General features: G+C 38.4%; 1 protein-coding gene across 2 annotated transcripts in view; it reads right to left on the bottom strand.

Moving 5' to 3' along the window:
- Positions 1–25,903, bottom strand: part of LOC126091929 (terminal nucleotidyltransferase 4B-like) — a 47,321-nt gene that overhangs the window by 10,109 nt on the left and 11,309 nt on the right. Inside the window, exons 3-7 of one of the 2 annotated variants that reach the window (XM_049907251.1) lie at positions 18,310–18,430; positions 13,314–13,550; positions 10,912–11,058; positions 8,466–8,659; positions 7,657–7,904 (exon numbers count right to left, since the gene is read on the bottom strand). In XM_049907251.1, coding sequence (XP_049763208.1) covers positions 7,657–7,904; positions 8,466–8,659; positions 10,912–11,058; positions 13,314–13,550; positions 18,310–18,430 — 947 coding nt within the window. The remainder of the gene's footprint in view (positions 1–7,656; positions 7,905–8,465; positions 8,660–10,911; positions 11,059–13,313; positions 13,551–18,309; positions 18,431–25,903) is intronic. The other variant, XM_049907252.1, reaches the window with a different exon arrangement.

Here is a 25,903-nt window from a genome sequence, read left to right as displayed (position 1 = left end):
CCTGGTGACAGCAAACCCTCACACTATCGTGCAGGACATTCGAGACTCACCAAAAAGTTAATGCATTCTGTGCAGCCTTGCTGTTAGAAGTTTGTGGTCCCTTTTTCCTTCTGTGGAAAGGCCAAGGACATGTGTATTTAGATGAGATAGAAAACTGGCTTACGTCACAACTGGAGACTGACAGTGTGGACTTCACCTACCAACAGGATAGTGTTCCACCCCACTTCCATCATGATGTTTGTGATTCTCAAACACAAAGTTGGGAAACTGATTAATCGGTCATAGTGGGGGGTTGGTGATCAGCAATCCATGAAATGGCCTCCACACTCTTCTGACCTAACCACAATAACCACATGCATTTTTTTTGGTATGGGGTTAGATGGAAGGCAGGCACATGGTGTGCCAAATGTGGGAACAGTAACTTTATCATCATTTTCATATCTGTGCCCACATATGAGGCACTTGCAACATAAAACTGAGTCGTCTCTCTCTCTCTCTCTCTCTCTCTCTCTCTCTCTCTCTCTCTCTCTCTCTCTCTGTGTGTGTGTGTGTGTGTGTGTGTGTGTGTGTGTGTGTGTGTGTGTGTGTGTGTGTGTGTGTCAAATACTATAGCTACATCAAATCTGTGAAAATCACCTCAATCATTTATAATAACCTTGTACTGGCAAAGGAAATTCAAGTTACTGGAGCCATTATTTTTTAAATGTAGCATCAATTAGCATCTCAAACTGGCGTGTCAGCAGCATCTGCTCACAGGACTGTACTGACCTTATGAAAACAGTGATAGTGGACCGACAGATAAATTCAGACACTGTTGCTTGATGCCACAACTAACTTTGTTAGCTTTTCAGAGAACTAACAATGAATGAATAATGTCACGTTTATTCTAATCATGACAATGCAATATCCCAACCATTCTCAAGCGTGTACGAGAATATTATAATGCTTTTTCGATAACTAACCACCTCATTCTACAATGTGGTCTACATCAATACGTTTTTAGCTTTGGTAGGTATATACGATTAAGTCACACAAAAAACTTCCAATTCGCTTTACATTTAGCTTGTCACTATTTGGCTCGAGATTCGAAGAACTTAGGTAGCTGGAATTTGTTAAATGTTTGACATCACATTCAGAATGTTTCAGACTGGTCTTACCCAAGAGCGACATTATTTTGGATATCTGCTGTGATAAAGGTAATCTCAGTTTGTCACACTGTGTCTTAGTACACAACTGAACATGTGCACTTCCATCACTCGTGGAACACATTTTTTATCAACAATATATTTACAGTATAAACAAGAAATTAAGAGAGAGAGAACAGTATTTTGAGAAGGCGGTACAACAAAAGGACAAAGTTTTCATTTCCCTGTTCAATTTTACAAATTGAATGTTGTGATTTACAGTAATTCTATAATAAATACAGGCAATCTATGCAAATGTCAGCTTACAAAGTAAGCACCGCTAAATGCATATTCAGTGACTATATTATTTTCTGGTCTGTGTCTGTAATACGGAAAGGAGAGTTTTGAAGGATATTTGAAAAGAATCAGTGGGTTCACCATACCTTTCAAGCTCTTACAAGAACCAGGTTTTTCTTGAGCTACTTGTTAATACCTGCTTGCAATTTCTACTGTCTGTATGTCTGTTTTTATGATCAGTTGATATACATTTAAAACATGGCTATAGGTTCGGAACAAAAAGTTTCCTTTTCTAAATGTTACGAGCACTAGCAATAATTTCTTGGTAGTTTCAAGACACTGAAGTGTGGAAATATTTTTCTGACCATGAACCAGAACATGAAATTAATATTAATTTCAGGTTTTAACTCAAGCTTCAAAGAAGTTCCGCAACTACATATTTCTGAATAATGTACGCTTGATAGCACCAGCTCACAACTCAAGGGGCTGGAGGGAAAAGGTGCTACCCCTCAATTTAGTGGAGATTAGGCTGATCACAATATTTGTTGTGTTTTCAGCTATATCACATACATATCAGATACTATGAGATCTGTTCAAAAAATTCAGGAACTTTGACCAACAAAATTTTTCTATCCTTACTTGTGCATGGTCTCCTTCAAAATATGCTTCTTCACAATTGATACACCGTTCCCAAAGCTGTTTCCACTTCTGGAAGCAACCTTGGTATGCCTCTTGCTGGATTGCACGAAGCACTGTCGGTGAATGTTCTTTTATTGTTGCAAATCTTTGTCCTTTCAACAGGGTTTTCACCTTTGGACATAAAAAGAAGTCCCCAGGTGCCAGGTCTGGAGAGTATGGAGGATGAGGCAGCACAGTGATTTTGTTTTTTGCTTAATAGTCATGTACTAGCAGGGATGAATGTGCGGGTGTGTTACCGTGATGAAGAGCCGTGAATTGTCTTGCCACATTTCAGGCTGTTTCCATATAACATTTTCTTGCAGGCATCATAACACGTCCTGATAGTACTATAGACTAACAATTTGCCCCAGTGGCGCGAATTCGTGATGAACTACCTCTTCTAAGTCAAAGAAAACTACCAGCACGCCTTTGACATTTGAACTGACACGACAAGCTTTCTTTGGTCTTCAAGAACCTTTCCCAACCCATTGTGGAGACTGAACCTTGGACTCAATGTCACAGCCACAGACCCACATCTCATGACCTTATGATTCTCTTAATGGGAGTCACGGAACAGAAAAAAAATTTTTTTTTCACATTTTCGAATTTTTATCTCAATCATAAAATTTGCAATTTTCCAAATAAAATGATATGTGTATCTTTTATAAACTCACATGGGAAGTATTTTATTTTATTTTTTAAATATAATCTACACTGGTTGAAAATGTTAAAATTTTTATGTGGATTATTTCAAGATTTAATAAAATCGGTAATTTTTTAGGTAGAAAGCTGTAGACTGCTGTGTTATAAAGGTTAAATTATGTGTTTGTATTGGTAGCATTGTCAAAAACAGTATCATATCTTTTCATAGTACAAACACACTTTGTATGTCCAACTGCTAATGTTTTTCCGAGGAAAAGTGATGAATAGATTGGTAAATCTCTCAAAAAGTAAATTATGACACCAAAATGAAGTGTTTTTAAGAAACATGGGTTTCACGGCAATAGATTTTCAAATAAAGGGAAACACTATGTTCAACATGTGGCATGTGAAGTTACAGACAATGAAATACAGGCAAACTCATCATCAGTATCTACATAAACACCAGATTGAAATAAAATGTTGCGATACAAAGTTTTCTCAAAACGAATGTGATGTAAATGGTAGGTTAGATTATATTCTGATAGATTTACACATTTTAACAAGGGTGTTAGGTGAATGTGTATGTTGTACAATATGTAGAGGTACAGTTAGTTTACATGAAGACAGTGAGATATCAAATGGACTAGCCAGGAAACTTATTAATTGTGCCAGTTGCATATATACTCTTTCACTTTGGAATTCTGGTAAGTGTAAAGATAATTATTTTGAAGTAAATGTTATGTGGTTTTACAGATTGAAAGCTACTGGCAAAGGACACACTGCAGCAGAAACAATGTGTGCTGTGATGAATATGCCATGCCCACCTTGTAATATCGACAAGTATGCAAAATTCATTGGAGCTGCTGTGTAGTCTGTCACATGTGAGTCAATGAAGGGCACTGCACACAAAGCTGTTGAAATAAATGATGGTATGAATGACATACCAGGAGCTTTCGATGGCACTTGGCAGAATTGCGGCTACAGTTCTAAGAATTCTGTTGCTACGGTGACTAGTGTGGATACTGGAAAGGTAACAGATTTCCAGATTTTAACCAAACATTGTTGTAAGTGTAAAGTCAGGGAATGAAGAATGGCATATCTGTGACAGAAATTATGAAGGAACAAACGGTGGTATGGAGGCCTCTGCACTTAGTGAAATTTTTAGTTGATCTGTGAACGAAAGGGAAGTGTGTTACACTAAGTTCTTAGGTGATGGAGACTCAAAAGAAGTGCAGTAGCCTCTATGCCTTATGGTGAGAACATTATCACAAAACTGGAATGTGTTGGTCGTGTCCAGAAGAGGGTGGGCACCAGGTTGAGGAAGTTGAAACAAAGTTTGAGAGACAAGAAACTTTCTTATGGTAAAACCGTAAGACGCAGGCTGACAGACAAAATGATTGATGAACTATAGCAGTATTATGGGATGACCATTAGAAATAATACTGAGGATTTATCAAAAATTAAGTAGGTAGTACGCTAGACTGTCAACTGATGAAAAACCAGTACACCACCTTTGCCCTCCTGGACCTGGTTCATGGTGCAATTACCACAATGCCCAGTACTCTAACAATTCATACAGCCATAAACATTCCAGCTCAGCAGCAGTCATGGAAATCATAAAGCATATTTACAGAGACCTGGCAAATCCTGAATTACTGAAGAAGTGTCTGCATGGTCAGACACAAAACCTCAACGAGTCGTTCAATAATCTTATATGGACTCTAATACCTAAAAATGTTTTGGTTGGAATGAAGACAGTAAAGTGAGGGGTCAGTGATGCTGTTATTGCTTTTAATGATGGCAACATTGGAAGTGCTACAGCATATGGGAATTAATCCTGGAGAAAACTGCATTAGAGAACTTGAACGGATGGATAAAGTTCGCATTGATAAAGCGAAGTATGAAGTACAGTTGGCTACTAAGGAGTCCAGAAAGAAGAAAAAACTTGGAAAAATATCAATAGGATGATATACAGAGTGGTGCAGGGTGCTTCTGAGTGACTTAAAAAAAAACCTTTAGAAGCTGTTCCTGAAAATTTACATTTTCTGTTGCATTTTCCCCTAAATCTCAGAAACCACTTTGAGTAGGGTATTCAAATTTTCAGGGAGCAATACAGGGTTAAAGAAGGACAAGTAAAAAGAAATTCCCGGATCTCCCAGTTAAAAATACACTTTCTCCCGATGAAAATACACTTTCTGTATTAAGGGGCAGTATAATTTTCCTCCCAACTGTAAAACTTATCAATCCTTTAAATCATTATGGTTTTATACACCGGTGTAGACTTTCCTGGCATTTTTGGAACGAAATACGGAGGGGGGAGGGGGGGGGAGGGGGATATTTGCGACGAACATTGCGTGTTTTCGTATTGCGAAAGTATAGATTCGAATTTCACTAAACTCCGCATATTACTTTCCGAAGCATTGAAATAGAGATTGCGATGCGATTCTGTATGCCAGACATAGCTCAAGTCACATGATCTCGCCAGCTGATGACAGTGGATATTCAGAGCATAGGACACCTGATGTAGTCAGCCAATAGCAGCAACATCACTATTGTGTAGCACGAACACACAAACAGGAAACGTTAATGGTTTAAATTAATATACATAGCGTTGCTACAAGAAAAGCAAAGCTTTCACATATAATATTGGTCTCCGAGATTAACAAGCTGCAAGAGAAGCTGAGCTTTCACATATAATGTTAATCTTTTTTTGTGCATGTTACACTTTAAGATACATCATACAATTGTGCCAATAAAATTTTTAATAATGGCATAAATGTCTTATCATCTGGGCTCGAAATTCTTCTGAACGGTTGTCCTCAAAGAGTCGATTTTTATATGTGAGTCTAACGCTCTGCGATTTACGAAGTTCATCGTACATTCTCGCACATAGTTCATCTTGCGTGAAAGGAAATTTGCTTTGAAAGCAACACTCTTCAATCCACCATACGTAATATTTCCCCATGAACTGTGGAAATAGGTTCGTTTCAGCAGTTGCCTGAGAGGGCCAGACAACAGGTGTCACCGCACTTGCAGAGCTATGACGACACAGGAAGTCCTTATATTCGTACATGTAAGACATTAAAATAGCTTACATTATGTCATAAAAGAAACAAGGTATCGGAGGATACTTCAAGAGCATCATAATTTCGTGAACCATATTAAAATCCTTAACTTTCCTGGAGTACCAGTACTGTATTATCTCATGTTTGGTTCTTTATTATGGCATAATGCCATACGCGCTAGAAGATGTTAACGTGCGCTTCAAATGCAAAACACTTTCAAATAAATTGACTGCCTCAGCGTGAAAGATTAACAAAAGCCAAATTTCTTTAGCAAACCGACAGAAAGTACTTCCTTGTTCTGCAAGGCGATTAATGCTTGACTGTCAGAAAGGTTTAAATAAAATAAAATCTGTAACTAACAACATATTTTAGCCTTCTGTAATTATGTGAATGTATTTTAATTCACTTCATAGCTCCCACCATAGAAATTCATTTTGTTTTTATTTGACGTGAGAGAAATGAACGAAGAGGAAATAGCAAAATCACTACACGTAAACACAAGTCGCGTGGAGACTACCTACCTCCACATTACAACTCAGTCTGCTGTATGTATCAGTCCCATATCCATGATATTTCCAAACCGGGGAAATACTAGATGTGTCCCCCACCACCCCTTTCTATCTACCGTTTGAGGTAGGACGCCAAAAATTTAAAAAATTGACTTTCCAAAAATGTTCTTTTTGTAGCAAACATCTTTCTGAAGTGTCCAATACATAAAACACATGTGTTCAAAGAAATGTAAGACATGTTATTTGGTCTGAAGTGTGCCAAAGTACAGTGCCAAGCTTCTTCATGCAGCATTCTTCTATCACGTCACTGTATTTCGCTCTGTGGAATTCAAACGTGTATATTTTATAGTGGATGCATCAAACTATATGCAGGACAATGGAAGTAAAAATGTCCCGTGATGCCTCTCCTGCTCCTAGTCGGTCGGTTTGACAGATCCTGAGGCCAAAGTATAGAATTCTGGTATTGGCTTGTAAGCTGTGGGACGAATTTGGCAGCAATATGATTCATTCCAAGATGTGTCAGGATTTCATAACATGATCCAGCTAAAGTATTACATTCTTCTGTAATCTCTCAGACAGTCAAGTCTTCGACTGGCCTGCACAATTTCTTTAACCTCTCTGACATGAGTGTCATCGGTGGACATCAAAGGGTATCCTGAATGAGGGTCACCACTGACTTCCATCTGGCCATTTTTAAACCGTGTGAACCATTCGTAACAGCAAGTATGGCTTAAGCACTCATCAACGTAGGCTTCCTGCATCATTTGGTATGTTTTCTTGAGTTTCACGCAAAATTTAATACAGATGTGTTGCTCCTCTAACTCTGCCAGCCCAAAATTTTCGAACTGTGCAACACAATGTTCTACTCAATACAGCACTGAACAATAACCTACAGACATACAATAAAACTTCTGGCAGTTACGCACTACACACAGGCATGTGCAGGGATGCCAAGTGCTTTTCGCTCCAACACACCAGTGGTGCAAAATTATGAATATTCTGGAAGTTTTTGAACAGACCTCTTTAACAAGTAGTTCCATATGTACTGCTAGAAACCACTTTCCAAAATATATATTTGTCAATCTTATTGTATTTTATACCCTTTAATTAAACATAAAAACACAGAAACTGCATCAACTTGAAATACTTAGCTCTGTTTTGCTAGTCCCTTCAACTGACACACAATACCTTATAACTTGTTGTTCTTACATAATGACTGTTTACAGACATAAATGTGGGTGAAGAAGTGGAAATAACATTTAACGAGCTGGAACTTTTTACTACTACTACTACTACTACTACTACTACTATATGCAGAATGACGTGGCACACCACACCCACCAAACGGGAGCGGTAGCTGACCCACCGAATCGCTGGAGGAAGTTAAACTTGAATCTCCAGTATCCAGAGTTGACTGATCACTGCACGAGCTTAAGGATTCCTCTGCTTCTGCTTCAGGCTCGGCTTCAGGTTCAGCCTCAGGTTCATGCTCTCCTTCAGTCTCTGTAGATGATATGGGAAAATTTTCCCGGATCCATGCTCTATACTGGATCACTTCATCAGTCACCCTGATGATTCGGCCTAGAATACTGTGAAATAAAATTTACATTACAGACTGAAAATATACTGGTCTGAAGTCTCTCCAAGTATTCCTTTGAAACTACACTGCTAATAAAAAAAAAATTGTGTGTTTGAATACCTGTGGAAACTTAATAAAACGCTTTTTGAAGTTCCAATTGTGGAAGGAATCCAGCATTTGCCCTTAAAGCCATTTGGGGATATCTCAGGGAAGTTAAATTTGTTATGAGATGGGTGTTTGAATATGGTTCCTCCACAATACGAGTCCGTGTTTCTCAACTGTGTCACAGTGCTCATCTCAACCTAACATGTTTCTTTTAAGCTTTATAGGCCCATTGTGAAAGGTAAAAATAATGTCATATACATTACAATTTTTTATCTATTTTTGGCCCACATCTTTGTTTTTCATCTACACAATACTTCACACAAATGGGTATCAGTAACCCCACTCATTCTGTGACTTAACAGTAAGTGTCTAGAAGTGGTATGCAGAACAATTTAATATTAGACAGCTGCCACTTCTATGGTTCATCACATGTTTCACTTTATGTAAAAATACATTTTAAGCATACCTGGCCTTGTTAGCATCATAGATGAGGTGATTAAGTGGATTCACAGCTTGTGTAAGCACAATATAAGCATAACTGAAAGCCTGCTTTACTTGCAGTGCACCATATGAACTGCGTCCTATGTCATTCCCAGGTGTTAGTGGGTCTTCAATGTAAAGAAGTGAAGGGTGTTGTCCATCTGCCATATCACGCTGCACCTGCAAGAATAACAAGTTTGGTTGACTGTCTGGGCCCGAATTAATAATCAGTAATAATTAATAGTTTCCTGTTGATAATTCACTCATATAAAAAGTGGAATTGCCTGTCAACAGTTCTGTTTTAGTTTTTCTGAGAACAGCCTGGGTAACAGAAGTATCTAATTCTTGAAAACAGTTAAGAGACTGAAGAATATTTGGTTCACATGATCTATGCACTAGGTTGAAAGTTAATAAAATTTACACAAATATGTATGCAAGAACTGTTTTGTCTGATGTTAGCTGTTAAAGGAACTAATTGCAATATGCCTTTGGGGGGGGGGGGGGGGGGGGGTGGTAAAAAATAAAAAATAAAATCACCCCTGCACCCCTGTATGAACGAGAATTAGTCCAAGTAATTATCATCGATCTTTCCAAAGCTGTGCAATGTAATGGCGCAATTCGTTATCGTATACTCAATGCTTTCAAGGAACAGTTGCAAACAGTAAAAAAGACTAAACAACAATTAATTCAGGTATTTTTCTTAATTTGCTATCTATGTTTGTTATTAAATTTTTTATAAAGCCAACCAAGTCCAGAAATATAATGAAGTTGCCAATCAATTAAAAGCTCACCTAAAAGTTTTAAGGATAACAAAAGATAGTGAAGGAAATTTTAACCCTTCTGGATTACTGAAATTACTGTAGATAGATAATAGTGTACACTAAATGACTGCAAAATTTCCACCCAGGCCCTAGACGTGCGGAATCAGCTAACCTACTTCATTAAATTTAGTTGTTCTATTATGTCCATACAAAGTGTACCCAAAAAACACTGGGATACCATAGCCATAGTTGGAGCTTATGTAGTATGGATTTCTGCCACTAGGCAAGTACAGCGCAATGCACTGCCAGTTCAGTGCCGCCTGTGTCGTCGAGCTGGCTTGTTCTGTTCATCTGCAGTGACTGTTCTTGGTAATACTGTTTTGTTCTTATTTCATTTTTTATGATGATAGTTTTACATGACGATGTGCAGCTATAAATTTTGTTTCCTACTTTGTAAAAATGCTGCTGAAACTGTTTTAATGTTGGAAACAGCTTACGAAGATGATTCTATGGGAAAAACTCAAGAGTATGAGTTGTTTGCTCGATTTAAAAATGGTGACATGTCGATTGATAAACCTCATTCTGGACGTCCATCAACTACCTGAATCAATGAAAATACTGAATAAAAATTTGGGGTTTGTACTCACAGGCCACCAAAAGACAATTGATCAACTGTCAATAATTAGTGGGTTATCTTGGAGCTCGGTTCAGTGAATTTTCACAAAAGATTTGGAAGCGAAAAAGGTTGCTGACAATTGTTCCTCGGTTTTTGAGTGATCATCAAAAGGAATGGTAAGGTGAATAATGTCATGCTTTGAAACAACAACTTTAAACTGATCCAGAGTTTCTGTCAAAGATTATTACTGGTTGATGAGTCATGGTGCTATGGTAATGGCCCAGAAACAGAACAACAGTCAAGTCAATGGAAAACATCGTAGTTACCCCCTCCAAACAAATATCGCCAAGTCAAATCAAACGTCAAAACTATGCTGATCTGCTTCCTCGATGTCAAGGGCGCCGTTGATTCAGAGTTTGTTCCCCCATATCAGACTATCAATTAAACCTTTTATTTAAAAGTTTTAACAAGATTTTGCAACAGTTTTTGTCAAAGAAGACCCGAACTGTGACAGACAGAAGACGAGTTCTTTCACCATGACAATGGACCTGGACACACAGCCATCTCTGTTAATGAGTTTCTGGCTAAAAACGTCACTTGTGAAATAATTTACTACCTTCGTTAAAACAAAATTAAATAGGCAAATGCAACTACAAGAGATTCAAGTATCAGATGAATATGAAGACGTTATTTCCATTCTACCCTCCTCTCTGAACAGTGACTGATGTATTCATGGCCTGGATCATTGGTCTTCCTGGAGGTTAGGTGGGGTTACATCCCCCTCCCCCCCAACAACAACAACAACAACAACAACAACATAACAATAAATGAAGATTTAAATAGAAAATGATGTGCAGGTTGCATGGTTTTGTATAATGATGTTCCAGGAAACATGTACACACTTTTGTTGCACAATCAATGCTTATCATACAAATTTTCTGAAATGTAGTGATGAATGTTAAGAACAGAATTTAAATGCTCTAATTACTATGTAATCTTTTCTGCACTAGGCAACATTTCAAAGAATTACTTCTAGTTTTTTTTACATGACTCACCTCTTCCTTTGAGATGTAGGTGCCTCCATTCTTAACGCGAATGCCAGTCTTCATGTAATTGAATTTACGGCCATACAGCTCAAAAAATTCAATTAGCAGCACACCAAGATTAGCGTTTGGGCTATACGCATTCTGACGTGGATGCAACTGCAATGAATAGAAAAATAAAATCGTAATTCAAGCTAACGCTTGTAGCAGTTTCAGTTTGAGAAACATAGTTTATTAGGCTCTTACAGAGCAGGATACATATTGTGTGAAAATTCTGTACAGGAAATTGCACAGATAGTATATAGCAATATGTCTCTCTCAACAAAGATAGAAATCCAGATTCAAAATCATTTCATATGAAGTAAACACCCAAAAGAACACCTTTGGGATGAGAGACTGTCAACTGTTCTCCAGACTCCAGCTCTAACATCACCATCTTAGCAGGTTTCAGTTCCTTGGGAAGAATGTGCTGCCATTACTTCAAAGGCATTCAGACACTTCACTGTAAGTGTTCTCAGCAGAGTTCGAGTCATCAAAGGTGAAGTGTGGATATATCCCACGTTAATGTCTACTAATAATGTCTGGATACTTTTGATCAGAAAGTGTATTGTGACTGTACATTTAAAAAGTGTTAACTCCTAAAAGATGACGACAGGTGACCAACAGATAATATTCTTACAGCTCGCTTTTGGCCAATAAATAATTCATTCCCATGAGAACTGGCCCCAGAAAATTGTTCCATAAGGTATTATCGAGTACCAATAAGTCAAGTATGTTTGGAGTTTGATTTGTTTGTTTCAAAGACTAGCAACTATAAGAAGACTGGAAGTTGCTTAGCTTATTTGTTTGAGCAACTTACACTATGTGATCAAAAGTATCTGAACACCTGGCTGAAAATGACTTACAAATTCGTGGCGGCCCTCCCATCGGTCATATTGGAATTCAATAGGGTGTTGGCCCACCCTTAGCCTTGATGACAGCTTCCACTCTCGCAGGCATACTTTCAATCAGGTGCTGGAAGATTTCTTGGAGAATAGCAGTCCATTCTTCACAGAGCAATGCACTGAGGAGAGGTATGTCGGTTGGTGAGGCCTGGCACGAAGTCGGCATTCCAAAACATCCCAAAGGTATCCTACAGGATTCAGGTCAGGACTCTGAGCAGGCCAGTCCATTACAGGGATGTTTTTGTTGTGTAACCACTCTGCCACAGGCCATGCATTATGAACAGGTGCTCAATCGTGCTGAAAGATGCAATCGCCATCCCCGAATTGCTCTTCAACAGTGGGAAGCAAGAAGGTGCTTAAGACATCAATGTAGGCATGTGCTGTGACATTGCCATGCAAAACAACAATGGGTGAAAGCCTCCTCCATGAAAACCACGACCACACCGTAACACCACCACCTCTGAATTTTACTGTTGGCACAACACACGCTGGCAGACGATTTTCACCTGGCATTTGCCACACCCACACACGCACCATCGGATCGCCACATTGTGTACTGTGATTTGTCACTCAACACAACATTTTTCCACTGTTCAATCGTCCAATGTTTACGCTCCTTACACCAAGTGAGGCATCGTTGGTTATTTACCGGTGCAATGTCTGGTTTATGAGCAGCCACTCGACCATGAAATCCAAGTTTTCTCACCTCCCACCTAACTGTCATAGTACTTGTAGTGGATCCGGATGCAGTTTGTAATTCCTGTGTGATGGTCTGGATAGATGGCTGCCTATTACACATTACGACCCTCTTCAACTGTCAGCAGTCTCTGTCAGTCAACGGACGAGGTCGGCCTGTACGCTTTTATGCTTTACGTGTCCCTTCACGTTTCCACTTGACTATCACATCGGAAACAGAGGACCTAGGCATGTTTAGGAGTGTGGAAATCTCACGTACAGACGTATGACACAAGTGACCCAATCACCTGACCACGTTTGAAGTCCCTGAGTTACACGCAGCACCCCATTCTACTCTCTCACGATGTCTAATGACTACTCAGGTCGCTGATATGGAGTACCTGGCAGCAGGTAGCAGCACAATACGCCTAATATGAAAAACTTATGTTTTTAACAGTGTCCAGATACTTTTGATCACATAGTGTTTTCCATACAGAAAATATGCATACTGGCAGTTGTAACATGTGTGCCACTGTAAGATTAACCTTTATCAATAACCTTTACCAATAGTTATCTATTTACTTGAAATATGCAATACAGACGGTAATATTCACAAAAATGGAAACAACTCGAGCACAGATTGAGACTAATTCTAGCAAAACTACACCAATACCTAATAAAACAACTCCACAACACAACAAGAACACCAATACCTAAGAACATGACCACATTTCAAAAATCACAACAAGCTCGCTCTTTCCAGCCTCTCAAAATTAATTTGTACTGGTTACATACCTGCAAGAAGCTAATCGTCATTAGTATGAGACTGTAAGATGAGATACCACCAGTGAAAACCTCATTTAAATCTCTCTGTAAAAGGAACTGTTTTAGTACAAGGACTAGCTTTGGCAAAACTGGGAAGCGCTCTTTGAAGTCCTTTATGAGCTCTGCAGACTTCACACCATTGCTCATGTTAAAGCTGATGTCAACCTTTATGTCCGACTCCCGATCTTTCAGCTTTACTATTGGTACCTGTGAAATCATTAATAGAAAATGGTTTTTAAAGATGTTTTTCTCAATAAGAATGATACAGATTACAACAGAAAAAAATATGTCTAATTACTTATATTTAAAATAATGTGTGTGTGTGTGTGTGTGTGTGTGTGTGTGTGTGTGTGTGTTGGGGGAGGGGGGGGGGGGCACACATCAAATAATAAAGAAGCAATTTGTTAACAGAATATTAACATTAGTATATATACAAATATAGTATACACAAAAATCGAATTAGCACATTTACATGGTCTTGTTTTCCCATTACAGAAAACAGGAGCATTAACATACAACATTATGTTTGTTCAGAGAGATCTTCATTGTGGATTAAGGGTATTCACAATTTCTCAGCAGCTGCAACTGGAGCCCCCCCCCCCCCCCCCCCCCCCCCTCTATTTAAAATGCCTTACTATACGATGTTACTAACTTCATGCTACGATTCAATTTTCCAATAATGCCGTATTCTCAATGGTTACTTTATATTTCCACATCTTGGTTTATGTTACTTTTTCTTACACATGCAATGGTTGAAAAGAATACTATACAAAGGAAATGTTTAGCAACAAACAAGAACATATTCAAGATTGGTAATCAAGCTCAGCTACCCGTGTTCATCATTGACTCAGTTGTATGTGCGTCTTGGTGGAGAAAGTGATTTTAGAAGCTGAGTTATGCTCATGAACACTATGTTTATGTGCGTATCTATACTTACTCACTCACTCACTCACTCTCTCTCTCTCTCTCTCTCTCTCTCACACACACACACACACACACACACACACACACACACACACACACACACACACACAAAGAAATCCTTCAACAAGTATATCTACAAAAGAAAAATAAATGTTGAAATGATGCCAGCAGATCAAAGGTCTGAGCTACAAGGGCAAAGAATATGCGATTATTAACTAGTTAGCAAATTTCATTTCATAAATTAAGTATATATTTATCTTTATTTGATCAAAGTTGTGATTAATTTTTCTGAACTTCATACCCATACATGAGCTGCCCTCTCAAAAGGCATGAGAACCCCCATTTCCCTTTCACAATATTTGCACCTCTGGTGTTCCTTGGTACTCTCAAAATCTGCGGTATGGTCATTTCTAAAGGTGGGAATATGGCAGACTTTTATTCTCAAAATTCCATATTGATCATGTAACACCAAGTATGTCAATTGTATGTCCCTGTTTTTAGTTAATTTACAGAATTATACCAATTTATTTCTATTTTATCACTATCATTCCAATTACACACCACTTTAGAAACACGAATAAAATTGTACATAATTTACAAATTTACAGCCGTTATTTATATAGGGCTACTAGAAAGCATTTGTTTTCTAAGTTATATGTTTACTGAAGTATTAATTTTACAAATATGACTGCTGAATGAATAGAACCATAAACTCACTGAGTCTGCATTCTGCCCATCAGTTGGCATTACGAGTGCAGTTCCTTGACAAACCACTGACTTAAGTTTCTTTGTGTTCAAATATGTGACATGTTTATCTGCTGCGAGAGTGCAGCATGCCTTCACAAGGAATGATGGAAAAGAACTGCCATATAAACAGAGCACCGTCCGTTGGACTCTACAATTTAGGGACACTGGCTTTTTCTGTAAACAAGAAACTAACAGTCAACCAACTGTGCCACATTTTTGTATGAATTAAAAAAAAAAAAATTCATCGACCTGCGCAAACCACAGACTTCGAACACTGCAGAAAACTGTTTGGAAGATTTTGTGATGGTAGTTAAATTTCAAACCGTATTGTCTGCAGCTAGGGCAACAATTAAAACAGGTAAACTGTGGCTGGTGTAAGACATGGCATCCCCTCATTGGAGCATCAATGTTCATTACAAACTGAACAACAAAGTTCCACATTGCTCGATTAGACGTAGTGGTGAAGATGATGTGGCTCTGTTCCCTTGGCTCCCAAGTCACCTGACCTAAGGCCTTTTAATATTTTCCTTGGGAGGAGGGTTTGATACATTAAGGGCCATGTTTATGTACTCTCACTGCAAAGAACATTGCAACAGCCCCGAGAAAATATAACTGTCGGGATGACGACGGACGTAGGGGCAATCTTAGAAAATTAGTAGGGTGCAAAATGCAAACTTTGAGAGTTTATGATTCTTTCCATTAATCAGTCTATCTGTAAATAGGACACTTTAGAAAATACAGAGCTTTGAGAACAAATGGCTCATTTATAGTAACCGTGTATAATTTGTCAAATCTGCTATAGTGTCCAGGAAGTCCGAGGGATTTCCAGGGAATGGATTCTGAGGGCATTCTTTAACAATATGTCTGACAGTGTGTCTTGGGAGCCCACTGGTGCATTCCACTGCGGTAGTCTTTCCCTACCTGTATAGTATGTCACTGCATATCTCCTCGGTAGTCCGAATCATACTGAGTGTTTTGTCTTTTGGGTTAGATCAAATTTCCACGGATTGTTGTTGGCTCCGAGAAAGCTAAGGAACTCCTGTAGAGTATTATAATAGGTACCATTCTTTCTTCCAAGCTTCATGGAGTCTGCAAGGTGCTAGCTGTTCGGAGTGGTTTTCATTTGGAGTGGAGTCTGCTGATGTGGATAGCAGTTACGTCCTCATGAATTGGCAGCTGTTAACTGTTGCAAATTTTCTTATATTTCCTCCGAAAGATACTGTTTCCTCTCAGGCTAGGTGGTGAAATGCTGCTCAGGAATGCAACGAGAATACGGGAGTTGACTTTATAGATGTACATCAACTTAGTTGCATATCTACGGGCTTCAGGCGGCTGCTGTTTATCTAGTGCCACTGAGAAGTCAAAGCAGAGGACAGGTGATCTTTGAGACAACGCTGCAGAATCCCACTTTGTACTGTACAATTTTTGCAGAATATTATTTCTTGATCTCAATTTATCTACAGTCTTTGTTCGATTCTGTTTAAATGAAACGGTTCTATCACGTTTAAATCCAAGGTATTATGGGTAATTGCTATGGGTCAGGTGATTACTATCGAAAAATACATCAAGTTCACAGTTGGCTCAGATATTACTCAGATGAAAGCAAGTGAATTCAGTGTTGTTCACCTGTTGGTATATTTGTGAACAGATCCATTATACAGACATCTTTTGTTAATACAGTCACTACTTTTTATAGCAACATTGCTTTTAATGACATTGGCTGTAACAGCAAAATTTAATAGTCCCATCTAAATTCTATGTAAATGCTATACTTACAAAATCACTTCGTACAACATCAATTATTTTAACTTATATGAAACAATAATTTTTTATTACATTTTCAGACAAAAGCATCAGCTATGAAGTCCGAAGTTCATTTCTGTTTGTAACATATTTTGGGATTACTAACAACAATTTAATACTATTTTCAAATTCTTGTTTCCTGCAGATTGTTGGTTTCAAAACTCTGTGTTAAATGTAAAATGTGCATGCCCACCTTAAATGTAAAAAAGAAACAAATTAACCGATTATTTGAAGTAGGACAGTATAATGCAGTATGCATTACTCTATTGCATTTTAAAGTTAAAACAACTGGTTGAAAACCAAACAACACTGTATTTGCTGTAATTTTAGGATCCTACAAAATTAATTTCTGATATGTGTTATGTTTTCAAAGCACAGAAGTGGAACAATACCGTATTTGTTACTGATACTTTGTGGTTGTGTGTGTCAGAAATTTTCAACGAGTTAGGTATTGTAAATCACATTCGTACAACATTTTGCAGAGAATACAAAACAATGTGTAGGCTTTCATGTAATGTGTGTAGCGAACACTGTTCATTGTGGTACTGCTGATTACAGTAACTGAAATTAAGTTGCGTCATTCTCGACTATTGTACTATACAGCACTTGCAGTATGTTTTACACATGTTCAACATTTTATCTCGTTCTTTATCCAAGACCTTGTTCAATATTTAATTAATAATCTATGTTGTTGCTACTTCTTGTTTCACTTATTGCAGGTTTTATACATTTTGCTGACATTTTATTGCTGTATGTATTGCATAAACACAAGAAAAATTCCTCTTCATTCCCTATGGACAAATACAGCAGGTTTACTGTATTTCTGCCTATGCCAGCCTGTAATTTACCCAGAGTTACAGCTGAGCATGGGTGTTCACATTACCCCCACTAGTAGTATTGAGTTTGCTCAGCATAATTATAATACTCATTATCAATTTTGTCTTTATGAACTTCATTATCCAACTGATTGCTGCTATGGTATCCATTTTCTAAAAACTAGATACTGATCATTTTGTTCCTCTGACGCAATTTAAGACTGCAATATTGTCAAAATATGAACCACGACAATTTCAAATTTTACATGGGGAATACACAAGTGTATCAAGAATCCTGTTTCTATGGAATTAGTGGTGTAAAACACTGAACTGTGTCAATACCAAGGCTTCTGAAGCTGAGTGGGGGGAGGGGGGGGGGTATTTTCTCCTGTGCAGCTTTAAGTTTTTTTGCAGACAGAAATAGCCTAGGTCCAACACCCTGGGTACATCTCAATGACAGATTTACATTTCACTCCTGTGACAAAGCTATCAACATTGGAGAGTTGGGTATGGGAGGGAAAGGATAATAAATTGTCTGACAAGATAAATTACGATCATTAGGGCCAGCATTCAAACCATGCCCTCCCATACAACGGAGCACTACACAGACTACTTATTTCTATGACCAGAGCAATAAAAACAACTTAATATTTTTATACTGCAAGTGAATAACTTACCGAAGCCTTATCGAGAACTTTAATTGATGATGGTTCTGCAATGTTGTGTTCCAACAATGATTGTTCCAACGTCCGAAGTGGAAGGGTCTGCCATTTGCCAATCACAACCAGATCTATATCACTGAAATCAATACAAGTAGGTTTTTAGCATATTATGATGTTTAATAATAAAAATACTACTACTACTACTACTACTACTACTACTACTACTACTACTACTACTTATTACAGCATCATTATCATCATCTCCATATCAAGTCATCACAATTTCTATAAATTGTCCATTTCCGTTTTCATGCAAGCAACATGTATAATAAGAAAGATCAAAAAAATCTGACATCAAAGTACAGATTATTATGCTAAGAGATCTTCGTTTCAGAATGTTCTGTATAAACAATTATGCAAAACAGTATTCTATATATCATGTGGGAATGAACACATACACATATGTGTAAATTGCAAAAATGCTCTCCTTTGGGGGCAAGAAATTTTGTGGAATACTAATATTCATAGCCCATACCACCTTCACACAAATCTATGCTAAAAGATTTGTCACCTCTCTTGGACACTTTTTTTCTAATGAATGAGAACAATAAATTGTGTAAATAAAATGTTATGATTGCATGAGGACAGTGGTTTGAATTTAATCTTGTTGGCTGCAGGTACCAACAATCAGTCTCTCCTCATCATGTTGCCCAGAAAGTCTCCTGTGACTAGGTTTCTGAGTGACTTTTCTGTAACTCTCCCCATTTCCTAAAACTCACTTGTCCTTTTTTCCATGCCTCTTCCTTTCCCTTCAACCCTTCTGCCAGAAGACCGAGCCACTGACTAAGAACTCACACATTTCCATATCTTTAATATGTTTTTTCTCCTGCCGCTGCTTTGTGAGTAGTTCTTTTTATCCATCCAACTATACAGTATTTGCAGTTGGCTTCTCATATACTTGCTGCCTTTGCAATATTTCAATATCAATGAAACTGGATAACTTGCTCTCTCTTAGTATGATTGAATTATTAGGAAAAGTGTACAGTGCTACTAGCCTCGTCCGGGCTGAAAGCTTACGTGTGTAATAGCCTTTTAGTTGCGCCCATCTCTGACTCAACGGCTCTGCTATACTGTGATTAGCAATCTGCCCTTTTCACAATATTATCATTATTTCATCCTGGGTCTTCCATTGTATGATTGACTGAATTTATAGCAGCTAAACTGGTGAATGTTTGCTCAAATATAGTAGGGAACAAAAACACTGAAAAGCAGCTTCCCACCTGCAAAATAATTAAGTAATACATTGGACGACTTACATACGAGTTGCTACACCAGATAATAGGTGTATAATGTAACAAATCCATAACCAAAGAAATGAAGAGAGGTGTTGGCAATATCATTAATTCATTGTTGTCAGCATTACATTAAGGGTACGCATGACAAGACTAGACTTTCGCTGGTTTTTAAGACAACAATGAACTACTATAACATCGTTAAACTCATTCAAAACATCTATTCTTTAATAACAGACTTAATTGTTTTGAAAAGTAATACATTACGAAACTGTAAATACTCCCTCAATTAAACAACTGTCGTATCTCATTTATCTTTTATTATCCTCCAGTCTTCTAACTGGTTTGATGTCTTCCACCACGAATTCCTCTCCCACGACAACCTTTCCACCTCAGAGCAGCACTTGCAACCTACGTCCAAAATTATTTGCTGGATGAATCCCAACCTCTGTCTTCCTTCACAGTTTTAAACCCCTACAGCTCCCTCTAGTACCCTGGAAGCTGTTCCCTAATGTTTTAATTGATGCTCTATCATCCTGCCACTTCTCCTTGTCAGTGTTTGCCCCTTCTCTTTGTCAGTGTTTTCCATATATTCCTTTCATCGCGGAGAACCTCATCTTTCCTTACCTTACGAGTTCATTTAATTTTAATATTCTTCTAAAGCACCACTTCTCAAATTCTTCTGCTCTTTTCCGTTCTGGTTTTCCCACAATATATGTCTCACTACCATACAATGCTGTGCTGCAAACATACATTCACAGAAATCTCACCCTCAAATTAAGACCGATCTTTGAACTGGTAGACCTGCCTTGGCCAGGAATGCCCTTTTTGCCAGTGTTAGTCTGCTTTTTATGCCCTCCTTGCTCCATCTGTTACGGGTTATTTGGCTGCCTACGTAGCAAAATTCCTTAACTTCATCTACTTCGTGATCACCAGTTCTGATGCTAAGTCTCTTACTCGAACAGCAGGGGCGGAAGACTACATTCTTGTCTTACACCCTTTTCAATGCATACAATTCGTTCTTGGTTTCCCATTCTTACTGTTCCCTCTTGGTTCTTGTACATCTTGTATAACACCTACCTTTCCCTATCGCTTACCCCTATTTTTATCATGTTTTCAAACACCTTGCACCAGTTTTCACTGTCAAATGCTTTTTCTAGGTCAGCAAATTCTACGAACTTGCTGTGATTAATCTTCAGTCTTACTTCCATCACTAATCGCCACGTCACAATTCTCTCTCTGATAGGTTTATCTTTCCTAAAGATAAACTAATTGTCAACTAACAGATCCTCAGTTTTCTTTTCTATTCTTCTGTAAATTAGCCTTGTCAGCAACTTGCATGCATGAGCTGTTAAGCTAACTGTATGATAATTCTTGCACTTGTTGACTTTTGCAATCTTGGGAATTGTGTGGACTATTTTTTTCCAGAGGTCTGATGGTGTGTTGCCAGTCTCCTATATTTTACACCCATTTTGTTGCCACTTCCCCAATGATTTTAGAAATTCTGATGGAGTTTTATCCATCCCTTCTGCCTTATTTGATTTTAAGTCTTCCAAATTCTGATTCTAATACTGGACCCCTATCTCTTCCCTATCAAGGTTGTTTTGACTTTTCTATATGCCGAGTCGTCCCTTCTGACTATCACTTCTTTATCCATTTCTTCGCATTTATCATGTAGCCATTTTTCACCTTAGCTTCCCTGCACTTCCAATTTATTTCATTCCTAAGCGACTTGTATTTCTCACAATATTATGAAAAGGACAGTTGTTACCCACTATATAGTAGAGATCCAACTAACATACAGGCACAACAAAATGACTGTCAAACAAAGTTCTTGGCCCAACAGGCCTCCATCAGAATTAGACAATACAAATAAACAAGCGTGCGCGCATGCGCGCGCACGTACACACACACACACACACACACACACAGTATCTCACTCAAATACAACGGCGCACGCTGTGTGTTTGGTTGTACCTAACTGAACAGCCGAGTGAGCTGCTTATTACAATATCTATTGCCTCAAAGAACTTCTTGCATATCTTTTCTTTCATTAGTACTTCCGTATCCGACTTCTTGTCCAGTGTTTATTCCTGATTAGTATGAAAGTTCAGCCTACTCTTCAACTTTACCAAATTGTGTACATCTGCCCCTGGGTACACCTTACAATCCAACGTCTTCTTGTATCTCCAGACCTTTTCCAAGTTTACCTCCTTTTGCAATTCTTGAGCAGAGTATTTGCTATAGCCATCTGAAATTTATTCCAGGACTCAATTAGTGTTTCTTCTCTTTCATTACTACTACAAAGTCCATATTCTCCAATAACCGTTTTTTATGTCTTCCACTACAACCAAGTTATAATCCCCCATAACTCTTAAGATTTTCATCTTCTTTTAAGTACACATTACCTGTTCAATATCCTCATATTCTTTCTCTATCTCTTCATCTTCTGCTTGTGACGTTGCCATGTATACCTGAACTATTGTTGTTGGGCATTTGTTCGCTGTAGAGTGTAATGCAAACAACTCTCTTACTGAACTGTTCGCAGTAACTTAGTCTCTGCCCTACTTTTTCTGCTACTGTTGATATTACCCTATACTCATCTGACCAGATATGGTTGCCCTCTTTCCATTTCACTTCACTGTGTCTAGACTGAGCTTTAGTGTTTCCCTCATCAAATTTTCTAGCTTCACTACCACTTCTAAACTTTAGGCATTCTACACCCACAACTCTTCGGGGGTGGGGGGGTTATACTTTTGTTGGTTGTTCAATCTTTCTCATGGTCACCTCCCTCTTGGCAGAACCTAGTAGAGATCCAAAAGGGGGACCAATCCAGAATCTACTGCCATTGGAGAGATCATTATAACACTTTTTTAATTACAAGTCACATGTATGGGTCTTTACAGCAGTGATTTTCATTGCCTTCTGCATCCTCATGCCCTTGATCACTGCTGAGCCTTGTACTTTTTAGGGGCAGTTTCCCACCCCAAGGCTAAGACAGTGGCCTGAACCTCTGTCCGCTTCTCCGCCATCTTTGACAAGGCCACTGGCGGAGTGAGGGTAACTTCTTATTCCAGGAGTCTTTGGCCGCTATTGCTTATTTTTATTCAAAATTTAAGCAGTGGTGGGGTTCAAACCCAGAACCTAGGATATTTTTGATTACTAATCAAAGACACTAACCCTAGACCATGGGTATTTCTGCAATATTATTTTTATCGCAGGAACAGATACTAATTTTTCAGCATTACTTAAAAGCAACAATAAGCACTAATGACACTATTCTAATAATTTTTATGCATTATTCTATTACGCCTGTTGCTGCTGTAATTTTTCTAAGAAAACATGATTTTTGAGGCATTGGGACTATGAAATGTTCTCCCTAAACATAGCTCCTTTCCAAAGAAGAGGGAATAGAGAAAGATGGTACTGTTAATGCTGGAAAAGGAAGGAGAGAGAGAGAGAGAGAGAGAGAGAGAGAGAGAGAGAGAGAGAGAGAGAGAGGGGGGGGGGGGGGTAGGTAGGATGCCTTCTGCATCCTCATGCCCTTGATCACTGCTGAGCCTTGTACTTTTTAGGGGCAGTTTCCCACCTGAAGGCTAAGACAGTGGCCTGAACCTCTGTCCACTTCTCCACCTTCTTTGTGTGTAAATGCCACAATAACTCCATTGCTTCTGCAGCTGCAAACCCACATGGTGTGAACCAAGTAACTAACGTTAAAAGATATCCTCAGCCATCAAGTAAATATACAACTTCCTCAAACCTCCACCCTTAGAGAATACATGTGCATGGGGGGAAACTGATTGAGGGAATCAAAATGTGAATCAGTAAAAAACAAATATTTGCAACAGGTAACGGTTCTGGGCTCTTTTCAGTTGGTTTCTGGATGTCACTGTATGCAATGCCTGGATACTCTCCTGCAAAAATGAAAATACTATTGCTGATATAAGTCTTCGATGAGAAGGCGAGGAGATTTGCAACACCACCGAAAGGACTTTGATGAGCCCTCCACTGCTGTACTGTAGAAAATGAGCTCCAGTGTAATGGAACGAACCAACCAATTGTGAAAATATATGAACATGGAATACCATATCAAGTAACTCATTACATTTGTAATCTGCACGTGTGATAGATTCCTTTCTTTCAGTAGAAAGATGTGTAAACTATCCATATAAATGTATGCATCACTCAATAGTTCTTAGCATTATGTATATGTTAAATTATGGTATATTAAAACAAAAAAGGTAAAAACATTTCACTTTAAATGCTTGTTTTTCAATACAACTAACAAGGAAGAAGTAATAAATGTAAAAAAATTAACAAGAACAATTCAGGTACTACAGGGTTAATACTGGATTTTTAATTTGGAGGAGCAGGACTCAAATTACTGTCTAACCATTTAAGCTTTCTGTAGATTTCCTGAATCACTTCATGCAAATGCTGGAATTCCTAGTCACCCTCCAATGACGACCAAGTTTCTTATCTGGCAATAATCTATCCTTCTGTCAATCACTAGGTCAGGGATCAGAAACAGGGAAAAGTTTTCTATTTTTGACAAGTGTGGTACAAAACACTTGCAGATGTGGTGGCAGTGGCAAGGATGATGATGGTGGAGGGGAGATGATGCACAATACACAGTAGAAAGTGTCCAGCTGACCTTTATTCTGGCCAACATACAAGAAACCTTAGATGGAAGTGACGCCAAATCATAAATTGGCAGAGAAAGGTTTTTATGATTTTCAGACCAACATGGAGCTGGGCAGAAGAGAAATGTCCATATTAGGTCTGGATAGGGATTCACCTTATGTGAGCATCAACAAAAAGAATAAAATGCTGTGTATGCCCTCAAGCAGAGCTGGGCATAGAAAGGCACTGTAGGAATACTTGTCACAGGTTTAAACCAAGAACATTAAAACAAATGTGCATAGATGGACAGCCAAGCTAACGGGAAAGGCAAATTTGACTTTGAAGCAGACAGCAACCATCTAGATACATACAGTTTCTTTCCCTTTGTGATACAGGTGGGAGTATTGGGTGAAGATTACAAAACTGTCCTATAATGTGCTCTATTTCAATTGGTGGGTGTGGAAGGGAGGGGGGGGGGGTTATTCCACACTGATGTGATGTTTACATAATGAAGTAATTTTAATTTGGAAAATATATGCAGTTTTAAGTATGTACAGTGAACAAACACTCTCTAACAAAAAATGTTTGGTGGGTTCATTTAGAAGCAAAGGACATTTCAGAATTTGAACTTATCTACTCTTGAATGTAAGGCCTTCAGATTTTACAAATTAGATGCAAATTATTCTCCCACCGTTGTATGTACATGATGAACATATATACATGCTTGATAAACAAGTGAGCTGTGTCAAGTATTCCTTAAATTTCTAACTGATGGACAGTAACAATCCAAACTTTCTTCCATCGAATTTATCATGGGAATAAAATTTTATTTAAAGATACTCTAGGCATGACATTTTTTCACATGGGCTATACGTATGATCTGCAATAAACAAAAGTGCTTCATCAGGAGACGACATGTGGGCTGTGTAAATTACATGGGTTGGTTGTTTCGTTATTCCAACAGATATATGTTCACATACTGCAGCCATAGCCGAGATTACGAACACATGCCTGTGCAGTGGCACTTAACTATGTATTATCCATTTATCTCTGGTGGCAGAAGAAATGTTAAATGCTAGTATTTCTCCGGTGATGTGAGGGGAGTTGGTGACAAAGTTCCTGAGCACTAGATTTTGTGGCAGTGTCCTGGGTAAAATTCCAAATTGTTTGCACAATACACAGTAGAAAGTGTCCAGTCTCTTCTGGAGAATAGTCATGCGACACTGCTGGTGGCGACTTGATCATCAGATGAGGATTTTCAGGTAGGAGGTACCCTTGGTGCTATTCGAAAGGATTAGGCTTCTTGTTGGCACTGTGCTTCACTGTGACAGTTCTCTTCATCCATAAAACACATACGCAACACCACACTGTATGTTATACTAGCTCTCTTATTACTCATCCACACTACACAGACGTATTCAATACTTTCTAAAACGCCAGAGGAAGACAACGGTGAACTATCATCTCTACAATGCCAATGATGGATTCTCATGTCTGCCTCCAACACTCATTTCCTGAGTACAGTACTGATTTAGAGAGACTCCCGAGATCTTACCACCTCTGATATCTACATTATGAACCAATACGGGACTAGTTCTGGAACCTGCTTGGCACTTGGCTCTCTGCAATCTGAGGATACTATTACTCTGTACTGCACGACACTGAATGACACTCCAGAGAAGGGCAATGACCAA

Source organism: Schistocerca cancellata, chromosome 7, assembly GCF_023864275.1.
Source record: "Schistocerca cancellata isolate TAMUIC-IGC-003103 chromosome 7, iqSchCanc2.1, whole genome shotgun sequence".
NCBI lineage: Eukaryota > Metazoa > Arthropoda > Insecta > Orthoptera > Acrididae > Schistocerca > Schistocerca cancellata.
This window is presented reverse-complemented; position numbering and strand designations above follow the sequence as displayed.